This window comes from Herpailurus yagouaroundi, unplaced genomic scaffold (assembly GCF_014898765.1).
Source record: "Herpailurus yagouaroundi ecotype Mexico unplaced genomic scaffold, PumYag 190, whole genome shotgun sequence".
In the NCBI taxonomy this organism is placed as follows: Eukaryota; Metazoa; Chordata; class Mammalia; order Carnivora; family Felidae; genus Herpailurus; species Herpailurus yagouaroundi.
Window position 1 is genome coordinate 18698407 of NW_024412421.1, and position 19178 is coordinate 18717584.

A 19178-nucleotide genomic window follows, 5' to 3' on the forward strand; every position below is an offset into this window, starting at 1 on the left:
AAAATAAAATAAAATAAAATAAAATAAAATAAAATAAAATAAAATAAAATAAAATAAAATAAAATAAAATGGCTATCATATGGTATTCTAATTATCAGCATGCCTTATTCCCATCAGAATGTCAGTGTCCTGAAATCAGTGTGACATGCAGGGTAGATGCACAATAAATATGCATGTAAATTGTTGAATGATTCTTTAATTTCCTGGATCCTGTGAGATAATCTGCAATATATCCTACAAATAGATTGTAAAATTAATTCCAGATATATAATCCATTAATTTCTCACCTTGTATCTTCTTTGTGTCTTCACTTTCCATGCTTGTCTGTATTTTTTTCCTTATATTTCATCTATAAGATAAAGATATTTTCTCAATTTAAATCAATGTTTGAGAATTCCAGAATTATAAATGCAAAAGTGTAGGGAAAAAACAATTTTCCTGAAGACAGAAGAGCAGGGACTGAATCTACAACTTATTAAATATGTGATGCTGGGTGTGCTTAAGTTCCCTAAGGCTCAGTTTCCTCTTCTGTAAAATAGGAAATCCCTACTTCATAAAGTTGTTACAAGAATTAAATTTGAAAAATACATAAATGCATATGGCATTCTTAAGTATTACAGGCCTTCAACATAGTTTATTAAGTAAATATACACATTTGGTTGACTGAATCTAAATGACCCTCTTGTGGTTCTGCTTCCTTATTTTCTTTTCTTTCCTGTAAATTTTCATCCCATCATTTCTGATTGGTCACTCCATGAAATGGAAATTTAAAACATACACACACACACACACACACACACACACACACACACACACACACTTTAGAACTGCATTTCTCTACACAAGCTAAGCTTAATACTAAAATTTTGTTTTTCAACAATCCATGGTTTTTTTTTTTTATTTTTTTCAATGTATGAAATTTATTGTCAAATTGGTTTCCATACAACACCCAGTGCTCACCCCAAAAGGTGCCCTCCTCAATACCCATCACCCACCCTCCTCTCCCTCCCACCCCCCATCAACCCTCAGTTTGTTCTCAGAATCCATGGTTTTTTCAACATAGTATTCCACTATTAAGCTAAAATCCTTGTTTATATACCACTTGTTAGAATTTTTAAAATGACTGGGAACCCTGATATGGCATTTCACATGCTAAACTGATTTTTTAGAAAAACTATCAGAGTCCAATTAACTTCTTAAAGCAATGAATCAGGACTCACAGAACTCTAGAATTCTTTTTTTTTTTAACTTTTTTTTCACCGTTTATTTATTTTTGGGACAGAGAGAGACAGAGTATGAACGGGGGAGGGGCAGAGAGAGAGGGAGACACAGAATCATAAACAGGCTCCAGGCTCTGAGCCATCAGCCCAGAGCCTGACGCGGGGCTCGAACTCACGGACCACGAGATCGTGACCTGGATGAAGTCGGACGCTTAACTGACTGCGCCACCCAGGCGCCCCTAGAATTCTTTTTTATTGCAACACTACATGGTTAAAAGGAGACAGCTACTGGGGCACCTGGGTGGCTCAGTTGGTTGAGCACCCAACTTTGGCTCAGGTCATGATCTCGCAGTCAGTGAATATGAACCCCAAGTCTGGCTCTGTGCTGACAGCTCAGAGCCTGGAGCCTGCTTCAGATTCTGTGTCTCCTTCTCTCTCTCTCTGCCCCTCCCCAACTCATGCTCTCTTTCTGTCTCTCACAAATAAACATTAAAAAAAAAAACAAACTAGGGGCGCCTGGGTGGCTCAGTCAGTTAAGCAGCCGACTTCGGCTCAGGTCATGATCTCGCGGTCCGAGAGTTCGAGTCCCGCATCAGGCTCTGTGCTGACAGCTCAGAGCCTGGAGCCTGTTTCGGATTCTATGTCTCCCTCTCTCTGACCCTCCCCCCTTCATGCTCTGTCTCTCTCTGTCTCAAAAATAAATAAACGTTAAAAAAAATTTTTTTAAAGAAAATGTAGATTTAAAACAACAACAAAAAAAAACTAAAAATAAGAGATAGCTACTTATCCTTTCTATTTTTTTCTCACTCTCAAAATGAAAATAAAATTCCCAAATAAAAAAATTAATAGTAAATGTGAGAATCTTTTATAAAATAATATATAAATGTATACCAGGTTTGCCATTTTTTTAAACCTAAATATTCCATTAAAAGAAGGATGCTTGGGTACATTATAGTATATTTACAGGATACTGTTACAAGAATACTGATATTTACTTGAAATGTTTAATAACAAGGAAAAATGCTTATGTTACAATTAATCAACAATGGCAAGACTCAAGCTTTTATCTACAGCATGATCCCAATTATGCAGAGGAAATCATAAAATAAAACTACATGGAAAACAACATGTTAACACTTGTTTTAAGCTAGTGGTTCTATGGTGTCTTATCCCACTTTTTTCTATTTTTCACAATTTTTATAATAATAAAAGCTTCTAACATTCAAGTCCTATAATAGGCCAGGCTATATTCTGTAAACCTTACAAATATTATCCTTCTAGTTTTTACAACAACCCTAAGAGGGAGTTATAAAGATGAAGACTGACAAGGAGAGCATAAACAATTTGCCCAAACAAACAGCTAGTGAGTGCCAGAGCTGGAATGAGCACCAAGAAAATCTGAGGCCATGCCCTACACTCTTATCCTCTACTACACCTTCTTCCATATGTAAACATGCATTACCTTTGAGAAAATGGGTTAGGATTTGGAATAGGAAGAGTAAATTAAAAAAAAAAAAAAAACTTAAAAAAAATGGACTATGGACTACATGTATCACATGTGGAAGTTTTTTTGCTTTGTGAAGGAATATAAGGACTATTTCTTTAGTTTTAGTCAACGTATTCTGCCTTTAAATATAATTTTATTTTTACAAAGCTTTAAAAACTAAATGTATTGAAATTGAAACTGACAGAACACATTACCTTCTATTCCCCTTTGTCTTTCTTATACTGTTTTCTAATAAATGACACAATAAAATGGAACTTTCCAGGGGCTCCTGGGTGGCTCAGTTGGTTAAGCATCCCACTTCAGTCATGATCTCATGGCTCATGAGTTGGAGACCCACATTGAGGCCTGTGCTGACAGCTTGGAGCCTGGAGCCTGCTTCAGATTCTGTGTCTACCTCTCTCTCTCTCTCTCTCCCCGTTCCCTGCTCGTGCTCTGTCTCTCTCTCTCTCAAAAAAAAAAAAAAAAATTAAAAATTTTTTTTGAAAAAAAAAATTAAAAATTTTTTTTGAAAAAAAAAATTAAAGTTTTCCAAGTACCTAGTAGCATTAATACAAGTCATTTATTTACTAGCTAAGTGCTTAGAAACATCAACAGCAAAGGGCAAGTTATAACTTTCAAGGGATAATTATAAAACTATATTTTAAATTATGAAATATAGACTATTCCCCAAAACAAAAGCATCTGTTCAATAAAACAGTGTTTTCAGTAATTTAGTGAAGATGCAAATTGTGAGAAGCAAGATTGCAAAATTATTTGCTGTATTCTCACAAGGGGGAAAAAAAGGATTTTTCCAGGTAACAGAAGAAACTATTCCATTTACAGGTTTAACTCAATGTACTCCCCAAAACAGTGCTGTTAAATTCAAATTTAAGCAAGAAAACTAGCTGAACGTTACTCTTTTACTTGGCATAGAAAATGTTAACATGAAAAGCTTTTTTGAAATTTAAGTACTACCCCAAAATATCAGAACGATAAATGAAATCTTTCTGTATAAGGCTGGCAGGCTGAAAATCCCACCACTAAATGCCATCACTAAGTTCTGGACAGTGGATGCCCAGCTTGGACTCACGCACAGTGGAAATTTTCCTGAAACTAGGGGAAACAAGGGGAAAAGGGCCAATAGGCAAAAAAAAAAATTGCTGTTACAGTTTAGCTTGAGAAATAAGAAGTGCAGAAAACAAGCTGAGTGAGGGTACAAGGAGCTCGCTCTGCATTCACATTCCCAGACTCAGTAGACTGGAGCAGCCGTTCGTTATGCATTAAAACTCATCACCTCTTCCCAGTTTGCACAGGAAGGCGATGCCCGATCTTTCCAAGTAGGAAAGGCTACCCGCACCCCCTTTTCCCAGTTTGCACTCATTAACACCAAGGCCTGGCTCACCTAAACAGCTGGGAGAACTCCTTTCGAAGAGCAGTGGTCTTCCCCAGGCTCGTGTTAGGCCAGGACTCTGCAACTCCTGCCAGGGACCGGGTACCGGTTAAGGGCGTGAGTCCCGCCCCGCCACCCACGACTCCTGAGCAGCGGGCGCGCCACTCAAGTGCTGTGGCCCACGCAGTCCGGCCCACGGTCTGAGAAAGGGCCTCACCAGTGGTTCCCACCCCTCCGGTACACCAGAATCATCTGGCGAGAGGCCTGTGGATTCTCAAGTACAATCAGGGTCGGAAACTGCCGGGCTCCAGAGGCCTGACCAAATGGTGCGTGGCAATTCTCTTTTTCCCATGAGCTGCTGTGGGGGCTGCGGCCGGGGTCGGCCGCTTCCTGAGGAAGGCCCCTTCCGGCCAGTTCAATCCCCTCAACGGGTTAGGAAGGAAATAGGGAGGCATCCCTCATCCCAGCCGCTGTGAGGGCCGACCGGAGCCTACTGGCTGCAGTCTACCTTCCACAGGAGACCACTGACAGATTCCGGGGCGGGGGCAGGGCAGGGCCCGCACGCGCGGGGAGTGGAAGCCGTGACCTTTACCGTCAAGTCGCGGTGTGCCGTTTCCGTGCTTCCTCCCTCGAAGCCCGCCTACAAACAAGACGCTCCACTCCGTTTCCCGCCCAGCAGCCCAGGCATACTTCCGCTGGGCGGAACTGGGACTTCCGGCTGCTCTCGCCTGCCCACACGCGGTGTCTCCCCACAGACAGACGCTCCCCGGAGTCCCCAGGGCGGGTCATGGGTAGCAAGAGTACGAATGCAGTGTCCACGAGTGGTGGAAAGTCACAACGTGGAGGGGAAATCTTCTGAGCTCATCGCTCCGGGTTTTTAGGGCTTTTCTTTGCTCAGAGGGGCTTTTGCCACAAGGAGTTAGGAGAGCCGGCTCCAGGTCCATGAGACCAGGTCAGAGACTGTGGCAGCAGGGCACAGCATGGGTTAAGGGGCCCTCCGAGCCCCAAGCCTGGCCCTCAGTCCTCTCTCCCAATCTTCTTGTCTTTGTTTTCTGATAAAACTATACATCTGAAATATTTGCCTTTTCTGGTAGTCATGGTTGGAAGATGTCCTTTGCTAAAATCTACACATGGGATAAATTCATTATTTAATTAAGACTGTAAGAAAAAATACACTTAAAGCTGTTTCTAATGAAACACAAGAGATTTTTATAAGTAACTAATTACCAAGCCAGAAATAATGAACTCAATTAGAAATGGGTAACTTTTATTCTCCCAGAAAATGACTGCTTCCTTTCCCCTCCCCCACAGAGAACAAGACAACATTATTACAAATGAGAACAATGTTTATTAAGGAAACAATTTAACACTTCTCCCTCAGCAGAATTTTACAGACTAGAGCACAACCTGAAGGCCATTACAGTTTAAATCACTGACACACGACATAGGGTGCTTATTCTACAACTGGAAAGTTGCTGAAGTTTGTGACATGCCACTATAGATGTAAGTATTATTAAAAATTACAAACTGTTTGGTGATTATTTTGATAACCTCCTGAGCAGCAGCTCCTGCAAGGAAAAAGGAGAAGAGCAAATCTTTGAAAAAGGTAAATTTCAAGTTATATAAAAATATTCAATTATGTAAAGAAAACCTTTCTGTTCCAAAAAGAAAGGTGTTTAAAAATAAGCCAAACAGGAGCGCCTGGGTGGCTCAGTCGGTTAAGCATCCGACTTCGGCTCAGGTCATGATCTCGCGGTCTGTGGGTTCGTGCCCCGCGTCGGGCTCTGTGCTGACAGCTCAGAGCCTGGAGCCTGTTTCAGATTCTGTGTCTCCCTCTTCCTCTGACCCTCCCCTGTTCATGCTCTCTCTCTCTCTGTCTCAAAAATAAATAAATGTTAAAAAAAAATTTTTTTTAAATAAGCCAAAACAAAGCTTACTAAGTCACATCAAAATCAAGGACTACAATTTTTTGTAACTATGTTATTAAAGGAAATAAAAATCTGTCCTATACATTCACACGTTGGGATATTATGCCACAGATTAAAAGAATGAATTATTTTTAATTGTGGTGGCAAGATATACTACGTAAAAAAGTCAAAACAGTAGTATGGTTGATTGTACTTTTTTAAAAAATACATATAGACAGAAAAGATTCTCAAAGACCACCCAGACCACCCTTCTGTTGCATGTGAATTTTACCTTGTGCATATTTTACTTTTATAATAAAACAGGGGTAAAGGTATATTTGTTCTAAATACATCTATAATTTGGAAACGATCCACATTAAATACTGCCAGGTTGCCATATTATACTCAGTAATAGACTTATACAGTAGTGAGTTTTGAGCAATTACTCAAAGAAAACAATAGAAAAAACAAAAAACTACCAACAAAAAAAATTCTTCATCTTTTATAATATTCACATTCATTGATTCAATAAAATATGAGACTCTATTACATACCAAATCCTCTTCTAGGCGCTAGGAATAAAGAACAAAAGACAAAAACCCTTGCCTTCATGGATCTTACTTTTTTTTTTTTTTTAATTTTTTTTCAACGTTTATTTATTTTTGGGACAGAGAGAGACAGAGCATGAATGGGGGAGGGACAGAGAGAGAGGGAGACACAGAATCAGAAACAGGCTCCAGGCTCTGAGCCATCAGCCCAGAGCCTGACGTGGGGCTCAAACTCACGGACCGCGAGATCGTGACCAGGCTGAAGTCGGACGCCTAACCGACTGCGCCACCCAGGCGCCCCATGGATCTTACTTTTAACTAGTAAGGGAAAGATAATTTGCAAATTAGTAAAATGTATACAAATGTATAGAAATGACCCTAAGGACTAAGGAGAAAAAGCAAGGAAGAGGGATACACATGAGTGGAAGAACAGGGACTCAGTTTTAAATTGAGGAGTCAGGAATGGCCTCATGCAACGAAAGTAACATTTAAACAAAGACCTGAAAGAAGTGAGGGAATATAATGGTGTTGTGCAGAATACAAAACACACATGTTAGGCACTGAATGTCCTCAAAATTCATGTTAAACCTGTAATACCCAATGTGATAATATTGGGAGGTGAAGAGGATACTGGAGGTCTTTGGGAAGTAAACAGGGTTAGATGAGGTCATGGGCTGGGGTCCTCACAAAGGGTTTAGTGCCCATATAAGAAGAGACCCCCAAGAGCTGTGTCCCATCTGTCCTCTCCCCTCCCTGCACAAAAAGGTTATGGCACACAGCAAGATGACAGCAGCCTACAAGCCCTGGACAGGCTTCCTAGAAACCAACCGTGCTGGCCCTGACCTTGGACTTCCAGCTTCCAAAGTTTTTTGTTTTTTGTTCTAAAGTTTATTTATTTATTTTGAGAGAGAGACAGAGAGAGCAAGTGGAGGAAGGGCAGGGAGAGAGGAAGAGAAAGAACCCCCACCAGGCTCCTTGCTGTCAGCACAGAGCCTGACGCAGGGCTTGAACCCACAAACTGTAAGATCATGACTAGAGCCAAAACCAAGAGTCAGACACTTAACTGACTGAGCCACCCAGGCACTCTTCAACTTCCAAAGTTTTTATGAAAGAGTGGTAATTTTCATTTAAAAAGTATTTATTTATTTGAGAGAGAGAGAGAGAGAGAGAGAGAGAGAGAGAGAGAGAGAGAGATAAAGTGGGGGAGGGGCAGGGAAAGAGAGAATCCCAAGCCGACTCCACTCTGTCAGCTCAGAGCCTGATGCAGGGCTCGAACCCACGAATCGTGAGATCATGACCTGAGCCAAAACCAAGAGTTGGATGCTTAACCAACTGAACCACCCAGGTGCCCCAGAGATGGTAATTTCCAGTTGGGCCTTGAAGAACAGCAAGATTTTAGACATGCCAGAAATAAGGAGATTTAAGGCAAATGGCCCTGAAAGTTAAGGACTCAAGGAACAGGAAATCAAAGGCATGTCTGGGGGAAAAAGGAAGTCACTTGAAAAAACCAAGGGCAGAAAGGCTGAGTGGAATCAGAACACAGTGTATTTTTAATGTTAAATAAGGGACTCTGGACTTGTTTTCTGAAGACCATTGTAGTATGTATGTGTTTACTGGCAGGGCAGAAGGTTAATTGAGAGACATGATCAGAGCTATGCTTTAGAAAAATTAATGACTCTTCACTTTAAGATGGACAGCGGTGGGAGAGATGCAAAGCAGAAAGACCAGTGAAATAAACTAAACAGAACATCTTGCTTCACTGACTTCCCTAGTTAAAATAGCTATAAAAACAAAGTTCATAATTGTACTGTGTAACCACAGATGCCAGTCTTCTCATCTGTGGAACTCACCTCCTAAGAACGCAGCAATGGTGTGTGGCTCAGCAGCTCCATATCGGCAACTACAGAAAAGGATGGAGATGTGAACTTAGATTAGCCTTATTACAGGACAGGTATTATCTCTCATCTGCCTTAAAAAATACTCACAATTCATGGACATAATCATCTTTCACCATTACAGATAATCCATATTCCTGAAGGAAGCCAGTGAGACAAGACTTCAGCTTTCCTATATCTTCTTCAACCTGGTAGTTAGATACCCCTACAAATACATAATGTAAATCAATTTTCATTAAAGTAAATATGCAATTCAAAACCAATGGCTCTTTTTAAAATCCAGTTTGAGGTGTTCTAATCAATATAGTAAGGTATGAAACTGAAGAACACAAATAACAGAAAGCATGAGACCAGTATTTACTATCACAAAGCTGTAACAATCAAAGAAACCATCTAAAACCTATTAAAAATTCAAGTTAGGCAAATCTGCTTTGTTTACTGCTCTATATCCAGTATCTAGAAGAGTATCCAGCACATAGTTGGTGTCCAAGAATTATTTGATGGAAGAATTGAATGAATAAGTAAGTAATGTCTTATTTACACACTTTATAAAAAATTAGGGTGTTTAAAAAATATTATGGTGTTTATTATCCATTTCCAGGAAATTAAATGACACTGAAGACATATAGCTATAATAATAAGTAACATTTATTGAATTAACAAATGCTGGACAGTGTTCTAAGTACCATTTATATTAATTGATTTAATCCTTACAACACTCCTATGAAATAGGTACTATCATTATCCCTGTTTATAGGTCAGAAAACTGAGGCACAGACAGATTAAGTTATTTGCCTGAGTTACTTAGCTCGTAAATAGCAAAACTGGGATATGAGCCCAGGAAGTTCTTAATGATTAAACTGTAATGTTTCCAAACATTATTATTTCCAAGCTATTATTATTTCTTCTGGAAGGAAAAATATAATTGCTGTAATATTCAAGTGTTTTAAAAATATCAATATTTTGGGGGGTGCCTGGATAACTTAGTCAGTTGAACGTTTTAACTTCGGCTCAGGTCATGATCTCATGGCTCATGGGTTCAAGCCCTGAGTTAGGCTCTGTGCTGGCAGCGAAGAGCCTGGAGCCTGCTTTGGATTCTGTCTCCATCTCTCTCTGCCCCTCCCCTGCTCACACTCTACTTCTCTCTCAAAAATAAACATTAAAAAAAATTTTAAATATCAGTATTTTTTGGCTCCTCTAGTTTAAAAACTATCACTACTCTTCCTCATGATAACACCAACCCTTTACTAAATACTTACAAGGTGCCACATAGTATTAAGTGATTTTCATACATTACCTATATAACCTTTACAAACTGGTAAATACTATTATCATTATTCCATAAATGAGAGAACTGAGATTTGGAGGGAAATAGTGATTCACCAAGGTCAAGAGACAGTAAGTGACAGAGCTTGGAAGCCTGTGCTTTATGTGGTAGCTAGTCTCCCAAGATGGCTCCCCAATGAACGCTCCTTTGTGCCCTCATGTAGTCCCATCCCACTGTTAATCTAAACTGGCCCTGTGAAGCCAACAGAACATGATGTAAGTGATGCCATGTTCTAAGGCTTCTGAGGCTAACTCCTAAAATACCTTGTACTTTCCACCTGGATCTTTTGGAATGTTAACTTTGGGGAAGCAAGCCACCATGTAAACAGTCTGCCCTAGGAATACTATGCTAAAAGGAATCCCCAGTTAGCCATGGAGAGATACCTGACTAGCCCCCAAGCAGTTCCAACTATCCCAACTAAAGTGCCAGTCAATGAGTGAAAATGTCATCTTGGATGTCCAGCTCAGTGAAACCTTCAGAATGACTCCAGCCCCAGGCATCATGCAACTCCATGAGTTCCCCTCTCCCCAGTGAGAACTGCCTAACTGAGCCAAGCCAATCCACAAAATCACAAGATAATAATTTACTGTTTTAACTATGTTTGGGGATGATTTGTTATGCAATAAACCAAAAATACAAGCTAATCAAACAATACACATAAAGTAATACATATTCGGTGTTTATTCCTTTTCTTTCTTTTGGTAAGCTTGCTCATTAAGACTGTAACTCAGACATTTGGGGCAACAGATTTTATGATATTCCTAGAATGTGCTGCTATGCAGTAAACTGGCACAATTAAAATTTTCATCTTTTTGTTTTTAATTTTTATTTATTTTCAGAGAAAGCCTGTGAGCAAGAGCAGAGAAGGGGCAGAGAGAGGGAGAGAGAGAATCTCAAGCAGGCCCCGTGCTGTTAACTCAGGGCCCAACATGGGGCTCGATCTCAAGAACCTTGAGATCATGACCTGAGCCAAAATCAAGAGTCTAATGTTCAACTGACTGAGCCACCCAGGTGCCCTTATCATCTTTTTTCTTTGAAGTTTATTTATTTATTTACAGAGAGAGTGTACATGGCCTTATCATCTGAAGGTGCCCTTATCATCTTTTTTCTTTAAAGTTTATTTATTTATTTACAGAGAGAGTGTATGTGGAGGAGGGACCGCCGCGGGGGGGGGGGGGGGGGGGGGGGGGAGTGGCAAAGAGAGGGAGAAAGAGAGAACCCCAAGCAGGCTCTGCACTGTCAGCACGGACCCTGATGTGGGGCTCAAACCCACAAACCATGAGATCATGACCTAAGCCAAAGTCAGTCGCTTTACTGACTGAGCCACCCAGGCACCCCTAAAATTATCATCTTAATAAAAATATTCTGGGCAACTGACGATCTTTGTGTTTATACCAATTCTCCAATTATTACATTTACAGACAAAATTCAAGTCATTAGCATACTTTTTATGGCTTTCTCATTCCACTAAATTAAACTCATTCTGAGTCTTAGAAGTAAACTATGGAAACTGACAGAAAAAAATAGTTTTATTCTATATGCACTCAACCAACATTCCCCTGTAATAGTTTAGAATCAAACACCATCTGCAAATACTTAAAAAACAAATGGTATTTCCTCACTGAGATGAACTATGTGTAAATTGTTTATGATGTAAAGTTCAAGCACCACTACTGTAAACACCCAAGAAACTTCAAGAATTAATTCAATTTAAGTATTTATTCAAGACTTTATTGTAGATGATAATGCGACTGCTATTCTTACCTGGATATCTACCATGTTGTTTATGAAATCTATCAATAGCCCGTAACATTAAGTATAATACTATCTCATTATCGGGATTGTCCATGCTAGAAACTGAAAGGAAAAAAAAAATTTCAGTATAGTGTGGATAATTCATCACATAAAAACAATGCAGAACTGCATTTACTATATGCTCAAGTTTCAGGATACAAGGCAATTCTATTACAAAATTTAAATATTTTGTGACAATAAAATAGAAAATGATAAATAACAGTAAAACAAAGGCAGATATGTTAAAATGAAACCCAATGGTCTTATGGACGATCAATTATAGTCACATAATCTCTATTAATGTAGTAACGTTCTGACTTTATGTCATCTTCGTATCACATGACTTATTCAGTAACCTAAACATGATTTTATGTACATATTAAGTTTCATAATTTGCAATTATAACTACTTAGAAGTAGGACTACTTCTTGGTTTATAGAATAAAATTTAGAGTATAATATTTATATTATCCTGTATATTATCACCATGTACTCACTATTATATACAAAATATTTATATCTCTAAAATTAATTAAAATTAATAACCTAGCATCAAAAGGTTATTACACTTACTTATTTCATCCTTGTTAATTGTATCCAAGCCATATTCTTCAGCTAAGGATCGACATCTTACCACTCGAAGAAATGCAGAATTGGTGCCTGAACACAGGGAAGACATTATGGAAGTAAACAGGTGAGACATTTGAATATTCCAAATCACAAGTCACTTTAAGAACAGGAAATTTTGTGCATACTCTTTACAGACATGGAAATGTGAAGAAATGTCTCTTCAGTTTTAATGGTTAGCAGAGAAGGCATTTAGAACACAAGTCATCTGAAATTCACATCCTTGGCACTACAACAAGCTCAGCACTGAGTAAGAAGGTGATGGCACCTCTCTGAGCTTGTTTTCATTTGTAAAACAGGGATAATATTACCTATGAAAGTTGTTCTGTGGATCAAATGTACAAGTGTATGAAGTGCATACTTAGCACAATGCCTGATAGGACTCAGTGAACAGTAGTGTTTACCATATTATGGATAAGCAGTCATAAAGGAGAGCATTATATATGTTGTGTTCTTGGCATATGTAAGACTTTCTAAAACAACAACTTTGTATTAGGGAAATTTTCAAACATACCCCTAAGTAGAGAAAACAGAATAAACTCTCAAATACCCAACACCCAGCTTCTAATCTGGGATCATATAATCTAGTAAAACAAACACAAATGCAAAAACAAGATGCAAGATTGGTGGTAGCAGAAAACATTAAAACTTGGCCTAAACAAGCACTATGGTAGAGCCATTAAAGGGAGAACATGGATAAATGTATTTTAAGGATGGAGACATACAGAATATAGATTTTTGCAGAAGCTTAGGGCAATAGCTACAGGGAAAAATCCTCAGCATGTAGAACAAATTTTATTATTCTTAAACAAATTCTTAAATAAAAGAAAATGCTTTGGGTCTCCTGAGGAGTTATCAAGAAGACCCCAAGAGCCGACCCACTCTGAAACTAGATGACAAAATTCTTAATTCCATCAAAGTCATTTAACACAGATCAAAGTAAGTATTTAAACCAATACTATCAATGTACATGTGACTCAAGACTTCACATCCAAAGTCTTCAGATAAAACTTTTCCAAATTAGTTAATAGTAGTAAGCTGAAAACAATTCTGTATCAATGACAATTTTCAATTAATTGACCTTCATGTCTTTTTAGCACTGCCATACATAGATATACTCTATCTCTGACCCAGTTTTGTTTTGTTTTGTTTTGTTTTAAGTTTATTTGTTTTGAGAGAGAGAGAGTGTGCACAAGTTGGGGAGGGGCAGAGAGAGAAGAGGAGAGAGAATCCCAAGCAGGCTCCGTGCTGTCAGCACAGAGCCCAACGCAGGGCTAGATCTCATGAACCACAGTATCATGACCTGAGCCAAGATCAAGAGTTGGATGCTTAACCAACTGAGCCCCCCAGACACACTTGACCCAGTCTTAAAATACCTTCTCTATTACGAGAGGAAAAAAAAACGCAGCTTACTCAGTAATTATTATCTATACCACTGAGACCATGGAAAATTTTAAATCTTAAACATTTAAAATTTCTGCAAACATTTTGTGGCACATTTTTATCAAGCAAAATGAGGAAATTAATTCAAGGGGACTTACAGAGTAATTTTAATTCTTTCTCTGAAATGGACTCTGGTGCCTGTAAAGGGATAAATGCAGGTTTCACTCCAGTGTAAAAAAGAAGATGAAGAGAGGTGCAGCACAAACCCAATCACTGTGAGATGGGGAGGCTTTCCCCAAGCTCTGGAAGAGGACTATAAAAACACCTTGTTTGCTTAGTGAAGGTCTTTCTCATTAGGCAGGTAAGTGAGTGATCCCTCTAAAGAAGCCCAGAACCAGTACCACACGCTCTATGTCTAAACTTTTTTAGCTCCCAACTTACACGATCAAGCCAAATGGAGCTGTACCATCCATCACAGGCACAGTGCGCTCAGTTCAGCAGCTTACCTGGCCGATAGACTGCAACAATTTGGCAACATGATTACCCACAGCAGCAGCATCTTTCTTTGCTTTTTCACGGTAACTGGAAAAGAACAATAAAAGGCTATTTTTAACAAATTTTAAAATTAGCAAAATTAAAATTTTTTTAATGTTTATTTATTTTTGAGAGAGAGACAGAGCACGAGCGGAGGAAGGGCAGAGAGAGAGGGAGACACAAAATGTGAAGCAGGCTCCAGGCTCTGAGCTGTCAGCACAGAGCCTGATGTGGGGCTAAAACTCACAAACCATGAGATCATGACCTGAGCTGAAGTCAGAAGCTTAACTGACTGAGCCACCCAGATGCCCCTATAATTAGCAAAATTTAAATATCACCATGAAGTAAACAAAATCTCTTTCCTTTTCATGAAAAAATACTGGTCTGGTAACATACAGAATGTGAAAATGCCATGGAAACCCTACCAGCAAGAGCTGTTAGTGGCTGGAAATCTTCCCAGTGTTGGTGATGGACTCTTGCAATCTACTAATGACTGGGCTCCCTCTGTAATTAATAGCAACTTAAAAACTACCCTCCTAGAGGGATCCATGATCCATGCTTCTGAGAGGACCTGACAAAATACATTACTGAAGATCATGATTTATCTCCTTAAAGTCCAAGGAAAGTTAAATACTTCAGAATTGTCCATCTACAAATTCATGTAAAAACTTTAAGTCTATTTACATTTTCACCCTCTTGTAGATGATCGGATTGTACTATCTCCAGTGTGAAGTTATAGTTCTGTCTATCTTCAGTTGACTTTTCCCAAGTTTTAAGTAGTTGAACTTTTAGGCTAAGACAACAAAGATGTAGCAGACGTGAAGAGTGTAAGATGTCTAGAGAACAGAGATCTTCTGTGTGACATCATTTGGTTCTTGAGGAGCCCAAGTCAGCAGCCCTGGATTCACGAGCAATGTGCTAAACTACACAAGGGTAATATACAGTGAGACTCATATTTATGACAGTCTATCTGGGTTCAGGCTAGTGATACCTAGAGAGCTGGTGTCTATCTAGTCACAAACTCTTTAAATTATGAAACATTATGATTAAAAATTAATCAAACTAAAGACTTTAAAGTTTTAAGTTACAGATAAAAGATCCTATAGCACCATGGTTAAAAGTATGGAGCTGAGTTGCATGGGTTCAAATCCTGGTTCTGCCATTTACCAGTTATCTGGCTCTGAATAAATTAGCTCTTCTATGTTTCAGTCTCCACATCTATAAAACTGGGACAATAATAGTATCTCTCTCATGGGGTTGTTGTAAATATTACATTAGTTAATACACAGAACAGTTCATTGCAGAGTGAACTGCTCAAATATTAGGTTTTTGTCACAAAATATGAAAGAAAAAGTCTGCCCCCTAGAGAGTATATATGGGAACCATCTGTACTTTCTGCTCAGTTTTGCTATAAACCTAAAACTATTCTTTTTTTTTTTCCTTTTTTTTTAATGTTTATTTTGGGGAGACAGAGAGACAGAGTGGGGGAGGGGCAGAGAGACAGGGAGACACAGAATCCGAAGCAGGCTCCAGGCTCCAAACCATCAGCAAAGAGCCCAATGTGAGGCTCAAACTGAAGCCGGATGCTCAACCGACTGAGCCACCTAGGTGCCCCAACCTAAAACTATTCTAAAAATAGAATCTATTTTTAAAAATCTGCCCCCTAAGTTTTTAAGCTTATTTTTAGACAAATTACAGCAGACTTTCATTTGATTTCTGATAGAGTGGTAAAATATATTCATCTGTACTATAAACAGATTTTCTGTTACATAGTTTGAAAACAGTGACTTACACATTTTGCAGCTTTATATATTTGCTTGAATCTGCGATCATATCAGGAATTGTGCCTCGAACAGGTAAATTTCCTTGACCCTCTTTGGCCACAAATTCTTTTAAGGCGCGAGCTAAAATCCAAAATGATGGAGTCTAAAAGAAAAAAAATTAGCATTAAGCAGTATCTGAATTTGACTCAAAGGTTAAGACAGCACTATTTACTTTATGTTGTTACCTGTTTGGTGATATTTATGCAGCGATCATCATTAAATATATCTTCAATACTGCTTGGGATCTAACAAAGGAACATGATACATTTACTAAGAACATGCCCATCTGTATTTTCACTATTTCCCCAAACAAGTTCTTAGAATTTCCACATAGTAATCAAATACAAACTTCTGATGTGCTTATTAGACTTTTATTAAGAATCAGTACCAGACGGGAGATTTGATGAGGAAAAAGAATGGAAGAAAGTCCCCTTCTGCCCACTGGTGTCAGCATTAAAGACTGACCATTCTCTTCCATCATGATTAGAGTAAAAAAGGAGCCAAAATAAACCTGTTTATATAGTTACATTTGAAGATATAACAAAGATTTCGGACATCACTACCAAGCTAGGTTTGTAGTGATGTCCTTCATGTGTTTCCATCTTGTCAAAGATTTGAAACCCTTACACTCTAAGTTAGTTATTATTAGAAGAGACAACAACTCTGACAAAAACTACATAGTAAATTAAGTACTCGTAATGCTGGCAAGATCATCATACATTAATGAAAACTACCGAAATTGTAGGCTTGGACTCTTACAGCTGTGTGGAAAAAAGAAATCTCTTACCAAAACCCTCCTAACTGGTCTGCTTCTGTTCTCCTTACAAGAGCCGGAATGATTTTTTAGAAACATAAATCAGGTCACTCCACTCCCCACTTAAAACACTTCGATGCCCCCTACCCAATCCTAGAACTCCTCATCCTTTTGTTCTACTCGAATTTTGTTAATAGCACCTGGTGCATTATCTGTTTGCTTAGTTCACTGTCCCCCAACTATAAGAACCTTGTTCTTTTTTTTTAACTTGAGTAAATTTTACATTCAGTGAAATGAATTTTATTTATTTATTTTTTTTTAATTTTTTTTTCAACGTTTATTTATTTTTGGGACAGAGAGAGACAGAGCATGAACGAGGGAGGGGCAGAGAGAGAGGGAGACACAGAATCAGAAACAGGCTCCAGGCTCTGAGCCATCAGCCCAGAGCCCGACGCGGGGCTCGAACTCACAGACTGTGAGATCGTGACCTGGCTGAAGTCGGACGCTTAACCGACTGCGCCACCCAGGCGCCCCAAGAATTTTAAATGTACAGTTTGATGCATGTCTTTTTAATCATCACCTCAATTAAGACACAGAAAATTTTCATCACCCTAGAAAATTGATTGACAAAGCACATATTTTTAATTACTCAGCAACACGATCTCATTGTCTCTGACAGCTAAGTGCTTTCCTAATATGAAAGGCAGCATTTTTTGCCGTTTTAAATTATAAGAAAATTCTATCTTAAAGTAACAGCTGTGTTATTCCAAATTTTCCAAAAACCTCACTGGCAAGACTTTAACAACAAAACAAAGGGCATATAAACTGAGTTATCTTACAAATAATGTTTTACAGTGTCATTAAGAACATCTTCCATTATATCCAAACAACTACTATCAAAAGCAAATGCAGGATAAGATTTAACTTTTGAGCAACCTATTTCGTACCAGCAAAATATCACCCTTGTTATAAAATTCCTACACCCAAACTGTTACTATTCACAAATCATGTACTTCAAATAATTTATATGAATCATTGTATCACTACTCTATGATGAAGCACTGATACCCATTTTAACAAGGATGATATAAAATCTTATTAAAGAAGATTCAATCGATATGATAGATATTAATTTCTAATTATGAAAGTTATCTATGAAACAACTATTTCATATGAGGACTTCAGAAAACACCCTTCTGGTATGAATGCCTCAGCAAAACTTTTTTTTTTTTTTAAGTAGGCTTCACGCCCAGTGCGGAACCCAACGTGGAGCCCAAACTCATGACCCTGAGATCAAGACCTGAACTGAGATCAAGAGTCTGACGATCAACCAAATGAGCCACCCAGGCGCCCCTCCTCAGCAACACATTTAATACCTGAGTTGCATTTAGTGCTGTGTTCACATTTTTAATAGCTTCTTCAAAATTCTCTTCATCTTCCGGAGTCCCATTTTCATTCTTTAGAATTCCTAGAAAAATAGAAATTGGCTAGCAAAATAGCCCTTTTCTTCTCACTCCTTTTCTCTGCCTAACATTATGGAAATAACTTCATCAGATCTTTCTTTTGAGAGAGAAGGAGTGCGCTAGGGGAAGGGGAAGAGGGAGAGGCAATCTTTTTTGTTGTTGTTGTTTTTTAATGTTTTTAATTTGCATCCAAGTTAGTTAGCATATAGTGCAATAATGATTTCAGCAGTAGATTCCTTAATGCCCCTTACCAATTTAGCTCATCCCCCCTCCCACAACCCCTCCAGTAACCCTCTGTTTGTTCTCCATATTTAAGAGTCTCTTATGTTTTGTCCCCCTCCCTGTTTTTATATTTTTGCTTTCCTTCCCCTATGTTCATCTGTTTTGTATCTTAAAGTCCTCATATGAGTGAAGTCATATGATATTTGTCTTTCTCTAATTTCGCTTGGCATAATACTCTCTAGTTCCATCCAGGTAGTTGCAAATGGCAAGATTTCATTCTTTTCGATTGCTCAGGAATACTCCATTGTATTATATACCCCACCTTTATTCATTCATCTGTCGATCGACATTTGGGCTCTTTCCATACTTTGGCTATTGTGGATAGTGCTGCTACAAATGTTGCAGTGCATGTGCCCCTTCAAAACAGCACACTTGTATCCCTTGGATAAATACTAGTAGTGCAATTGCTGGGTCGTAGGGTAGTTCTATTTTTAAACAGGGAGAGGCAATCTTAAGCAGGCTCCACGCCCAGCACAGAGCCCAGCTGGGGGCTCTATCCCAGACCCGGGGATCGTGACCTAAACCAAAATCAAGAGTCGGATGCTCAGCCGACTGAGCTACCCAGGCACTCCAAACCTTATCAGATCTTAAAAGAAGGATTGGATATTGAAACTTAAGAACAAACAGGCTTATTGTTACTCAAATTATTTTTAGTAATATTAGTAGCTAACCTTTATTTTTTACTTTGCATCAGACATGGTTAAACGTACTTCAGATTTTACTGTATGAATGAATCCTCACAACAA

The 19178-nt window shown here is 38.6% G+C and overlaps 2 protein-coding genes across 7 annotated transcripts in view; both read right to left on the reverse strand.

Moving 5' to 3' along the window:
- The window catches only part of TERB1 (telomere repeat binding bouquet formation protein 1), a 47477-nt gene extending 42161 nt beyond the window's left edge, over positions 1-5316 (reverse strand). For all 3 annotated transcript variants that reach the window (XM_040498242.1, XM_040498239.1, XM_040498240.1), the window contains exons 1-3: positions 4689-5316; positions 4109-4184; positions 288-349 (exon numbers count right to left, since the gene is read on the reverse strand). In XM_040498242.1, the coding sequence (XP_040354176.1) occupies positions 288-318 (31 nt within the window). In that variant the 5' untranslated portion in view covers positions 319-349; positions 4109-4184; positions 4689-5316. The remainder of the gene's footprint in view (positions 1-287; positions 350-4108; positions 4185-4688) is intronic.
- A 108-nt stretch (positions 5317-5424) lies between these two features.
- Positions 5425-19178, reverse strand: part of NAE1 (NEDD8 activating enzyme E1 subunit 1) — a 32802-nt gene continuing 19048 nt past the window's right edge. For 3 of the 4 annotated variants that reach the window (XM_040498246.1, XM_040498245.1, XM_040498243.1), the window contains 10 exons: positions 18064-18155; positions 16119-16178; positions 15903-16036; positions 14083-14158; positions 13735-13774; positions 12140-12226; positions 11538-11630; positions 8537-8651; positions 8402-8451; positions 5425-5664 (listed from right to left, as the gene is read on the reverse strand). In XM_040498246.1, coding sequence (XP_040354180.1) covers positions 5555-5664; positions 8402-8451; positions 8537-8651; positions 11538-11630; positions 12140-12226; positions 13735-13774; positions 14083-14158; positions 15903-16036; positions 16119-16178; positions 18064-18155 — 857 coding nt within the window. In that variant the 3' untranslated portion in view covers positions 5425-5554. The remainder of the gene's footprint in view (positions 5665-8401; positions 8452-8536; positions 8652-11537; positions 11631-12139; positions 12227-13734; positions 13775-14082; positions 14159-15902; positions 16037-16118; positions 16179-18063; positions 18156-19178) is intronic. The other variant, XM_040498244.1, reaches the window with a different exon arrangement.